Consider the following 5,000-nt stretch of genomic DNA (forward strand, 5'->3'; position numbering starts at 1 on the left):
GACTAACGTATTTTCCAAGGAGACGTTTCGTTCAGAGAACGAAAGTGAGAACGAATGGTTATTTATTTTCATCTTGAAAGCTCTCTGAAGTCAGTCAAGATTTAAGCCTAAAATAGTCTCCCAGCTGTTGATGGTTTTAAGATAACAATTGTGTTTTTTTTTATGTGAAATAAAAGTCTCCAGCCTCTTTACTCATCCGGCTCGATTCCCCACATTCTGTAAAAATCATACTCTTTAGCAATCTGAATGGATGAAAACACTACCCCACACACACAGCCTACTATACCAAACACAGCAATAGACACATCGAACAATATATGATACCAAGGCATAGTGGAATAATGAAGCTTGATATGAAAAAGACATGGATATATTAGCACTAAAATAGTGCCGGTGAAACTGCCGACAAAGGCCATCAATAAACCGAAATGAGGCACGAAAATTGCCACAAGAGTAGAGAGCAAAATAAACATGAACCTAAATACCAGTTTTGGCATGGAATTCTCGTTGCATTTAAGAGGCTCATCTTTTAGTTCAGCAAACAGTGGAATATTGAGCTGGTGTTCAAAAATGTCATACAGCGTGAACATGGGAACTACATAAAACAGAAGTGCTGTGACGATAACTGCGAGAGAAAGAGTGATGCGGAACGCACCATGCGGGACACTAAGTGTCATAATCTGCTCTGTGTGTTCTCTGAAACAGAAGAACACCAGAATACCATAGTTGAATTTGATAATGGTAACCAGAGTATAGGTGAAATCCATGATGGCGTTGAACTCTCCTGGATACCGCATGGACTTTTCGATGATAGGTAGATAAGCTTGCGATGAATAGGTCACCACGATGATTCCCATGGCAATGGACATTTCTTTGAATTTTAATGGCGCTAGTTCGTGAGTCCTCCATTGATGGAAGTGACCCAGGGCAAATACCAACACGCTTGTTGAAGTGACCAGAGCCACGATTACAGTCAAGATACTGATCCAAGAAATGTGCTTCATTGTACGGACGCCAGCACACGGCAACACAGCAATGGAGACCACCGCGATCCAAACGCTCTCTGACACGAAGCTATCTGGGAATGTGTGGTGCAGTACAGTTCCACACATGATAAGGAACAGAGTACAGTGCGAGAACTGTTCAAAGAAGTTAGTGATATGCACCATGACGCGTCCATATCGGGGCCAGAATGCTTCACCCAGGTCGGCATAAGTGGCCTTTGAGAGGTTTTCATACGCAGTGTCCTCTCGAAGACAATAGATTAGAAGTTTGCCGGTGTAATTACCGAGAGCAGCGATGATAATGATGAGAATGACTCCCCAGTAGCCGGCCAGACGTATAACATACGGCATGGCTAGAACCCCAGTGCCCATGTTGGCATTGAAGATATTGAAAAATGCCTCCAGGGAAGAGTTTTTGTTTTCTAACTCATTTTCCGAGCCTTCATGGCCGGATTTGCTTTCTTTCCCCAGAAGGGGCGAAGACGATCTCGACTCTGTCATAACGAGTCACTTTATGGATCTGCTTCCTTCATATTCGAGTGGGCGCTTCTCATGAATCGTTTTCACTTTAAATCAACGTTGAAGTTCGTTTCACGTCTTTCTTTATATATGTCAAGTGTTTTAACCGGTAGACTGCCTGTTATCTTGAACAAGAAGGCCCCTCCGTTTCAAAGATCGAGAAAAGCGCTCCGACGTTCAATCAGCACAACTAACAATACTCTTCCTGATCGCTTGTAAATATTTGAGATTAGACGTGGGTTTGCGTGGATCCGTACGGCTTAAGAGTCAGATGCCGATTCTGCGCTAATCTAGTCCGAGTTTTCTTATGCAAAGTCGGATGCTCCGTTATTCAATTCTAAAATAAACTTTCCCCCAGGCTAAAGTGAAGAGAAATCATGCTGCACAGATCACGATCAAATTATCAACGATGCGTATCGTAACTCAAATGAGAATGGTTCTTGGCCCGCATATGCCTTATAGTTACTTTGAGTTGGAAACAGTTATCAATTCTGTGTAAAGAATATAATGGGGATTCATTTAGAGTAGGAAGATAATCGACTGATACAAAGAAGACTCTCGAATTATTAACGACTTGCTTCAGTAGTCGTTTTGTAACAAATATTCCAGAAGGTCATGTAAACTTCTAAACACCTTCCCTGCCTCCGATTGGTTCCGAAAATAGAACGATGTTCTATCTTCTTTATTACAATAAAGAACTTTCGCGAACCGCTCGGTTGATCTCGGAAAAAGGGTTATTGCGAAACAGTGTCACGAACGTGCTGATCGGCAGTGTGAAGTCTTTAATAGAAAACAGTATAAATAAAAGAAACAGTTCTATTTTCATTCGATAGAAACGTTTTGAGGTCTATCGGTGTTTTCGATGTCCTAATTACATTGTTCCAAAAACCAGCACGCATTGAATTTTTTTTCCGCTCAGGGAAATGTGAAAATCGAAATTTTGCCTCGAAGGTAAGTGAAAGTTTTGTTAAATGAAGCAAAACGTATTTACACAATATGCATAATGTGATAGGAAACATCACATTTTTACAGCAACAGGATAAGGAATATGCCGTATTGGTTTATATCAAAATTTATGACCAAAATATAGTTTCCTTGTGCAATGATGATCGTAGCAACCTGAAAGGTCAGTGTTCTAGTCGAGTGGTTTCGTGTTTGCAATACACACATACACACAACTCTTTTACGTTAGCGGTTTGGATAGCTTGACTTCAACTTCCGATGTATCTGTTAATATTTATTGGCTTCAGGAAAGTTAGCGACCCGAATCAGTGTGTTCACTGAAGAGTCCGTCGGCCCACGTAATTAAAAACTGTTGAGACGCTGTTTTGAAATCGAACGCTGAACCCACACATTGAAATAAGTGGTCAACATTGGCGTTTATGTTGCTTTGTTGAGCGTTAAATAATAATGAGCCGACGGCAGCTGTGACGCTAAAGAAACCATGCTCCTAAATTTTGCCGGTTGGATACCTAACACCAGTTTTTAAAGATTTCATTATAAAACATCCATCCTTGAATAAAATTCAATGTAGTGCAGGTGAAATTAGAAAAACTAATAACAAAAAAAACCTTTCGCTTGAATCGAGAATTATGCATGGTGGCCTCTGAAACTGCTTTGTACCCTTATAGTATTGCTAAGACTACTTTGTAGTTGCTAGAGCTTCTAGAAATCATCTGAAACTCTTTGTGTATTGTGAAACGTGGACATTCATGGTTCTAAGCCTCAGAAGTCAATTTTTTTAAAACAGCTCATAATGGCCTTTCTTTTAGCGAAGTCCTCATACATTTCGCGACTCGCGGTCAGTTCAGCCTAGCTTTAATTACTGTCACCTAAAGTGATCGTACCACTGACCAAACACTCTTTGATGTTTGAGAACTGTATTTTGATTCCAAACGAATCTTTACATTAAACAAAAATGGCGACTAACACCAAAGCCAAAAAACAACAACAACACCATAAGGTCTCGAATTACGTCATTATTATATGATGTCAATCACAGGTACGTAAAGCGTATAAATTGAACTAAAACAATGTAGTTATAGTCGCGACATTCTCCCGCCAGTGTTCACGTAATCCTTTACGGTGGACACTCCTCCAACAATGCTAACTTCGCGACAGACTTCTTATACAGACCATACTTTGTCTTCACTTCACAAACACGGATTGTGTCATCCTTCCAAGGAAAGATCTTTGGGTTTTCTCATCCAAGACCAAGACCAAATCACCAACACCGAGGTTGTACGATGGCAAATTCCACCTTTTCCTTTCAGTTAGGGTAGGCAAATACTCTTTCAGCCATCGGCGCCAAACCTGATCAACCATAACTTGTACTTGTCTCCAAAGTTTCTTGCTTGATATTTCCTTGTCAGAAAATACGCCACAGAGCAGCACTGGATTAGCACGAGAAATAAGGAAATGATTCGGAGTAATTGCTTCAAATCCACTGTCACTGCTCACTTCAGTAAGAGGTCTACTGTTTACCAGAGCTTCTGTTTCCACAAACGCAGTTTCCAAAACCTCATCTGTAACTACTTGACCATGAAGCACCATTTTAAGGGCTTTTTTACAGGACTGAACCAAGCGTTCCCAAATCCCACCAAAGTGGGGGGAAGCAGGAGGATTAAAGTGCCACTGAATATCCTTCTGAGACAGGTAATCTGAGATCTGAGACTGGTTCCACTCTTCTAGACTTCGCTTGAGCTCTCGATCGGCTCCGACAAAGTTAGTACCATTGTCAGAATAAATGTCTGATGGTGGCCCAGATCTTGCAATAAATCTTTTCAGCGCCTTGATAAATGAGTCAGTCTCCAACGACTTAGCAACCTCAAGGTGGACAGCTCTGGTAACTAAACAGGTAAAGAGACATCCATAGTGTTTTTCTTGCTTACGCGAGTACTTGACCATGGTTGGCCCAAAATAATCTACACCAATCTTAGAAAAGGGTGCAGCCACTTGTAACCGATCTTTCGGGAGGCTTGCCATCAGAGGAGGTTGTGGCTTGATTCTTCTTCTCTTGCATAATGAGCAGTTGTTAAGGACCTTTCTCACAGTAGACCTAGAATGTGGTATCCAATACAACAATCTGAACTCATTCGGTACGTGCTCTGTGCCTTCATGGTTAAGCTTCTTGTGGCAATCAATGATCACAAGACAACACAGCTGATGATCTTGAGGAATAATTATTGGGTGTTTGACATCATAACACACTGCTGGACGGTCGATCCTCCCGCCAACTCGGAGGATGTCACTTTCATCTAAGAAAGGGGTCAACGTCCTCAAGCGACTTTTCATTCCAACAGGTTTGCCACCACTTAAGTTACAGATGTCAGCTGAAAATACTTCACCTTGGGCTGACTCGATCGACATCAATTTTGCGTTCTTAATTTCTTGAACCTCCAACGGGCCAATCTTCATTTCCGTTTTCTCTTTTCTTGTCCTGCAATTCTCGATGAATCGCTTTACATAAGCAGTAAT

General features: G+C 41.3%; 2 protein-coding genes across 2 annotated transcripts in view; both read right to left on the minus strand.

The window, feature by feature from the left end:
• Window positions 1-1,792, minus strand: part of LOC148736681 (vesicular inhibitory amino acid transporter-like) — a 2,210-nt gene extending 418 nt beyond the window's left edge. Inside the window, exon 1 of the mRNA XM_088747094.1 lies at window positions 1-1,792. This exon is cut by the window's left edge and continues 418 nt beyond it. Within this exon, the coding sequence (XP_088603220.1) occupies window positions 189-1,505 (1,317 nt within the window). The 5' untranslated portion in view covers window positions 1,506-1,792 and the 3' untranslated portion in view covers window positions 1-188.
• Window positions 1,793-3,671: 1,879 nt separating this feature from the next.
• On the minus strand, window positions 3,672-4,940 carry LOC111319602 (uncharacterized). The gene has a single exon (XM_022922350.2). It carries the CDS (start codon window positions 4,938-4,940, stop codon window positions 3,672-3,674), a length of 1,269 nt encoding a protein of 422 aa, XP_022778085.2.
• Between the last annotated feature and the right edge of the window lie 60 nt (window positions 4,941-5,000).

This window comes from Stylophora pistillata, chromosome 2, assembly GCF_964205215.1.
Source record: "Stylophora pistillata chromosome 2, jaStyPist1.2, whole genome shotgun sequence".
Lineage (NCBI taxonomy): Eukaryota > Metazoa > Cnidaria > Anthozoa > Scleractinia > Pocilloporidae > Stylophora > Stylophora pistillata.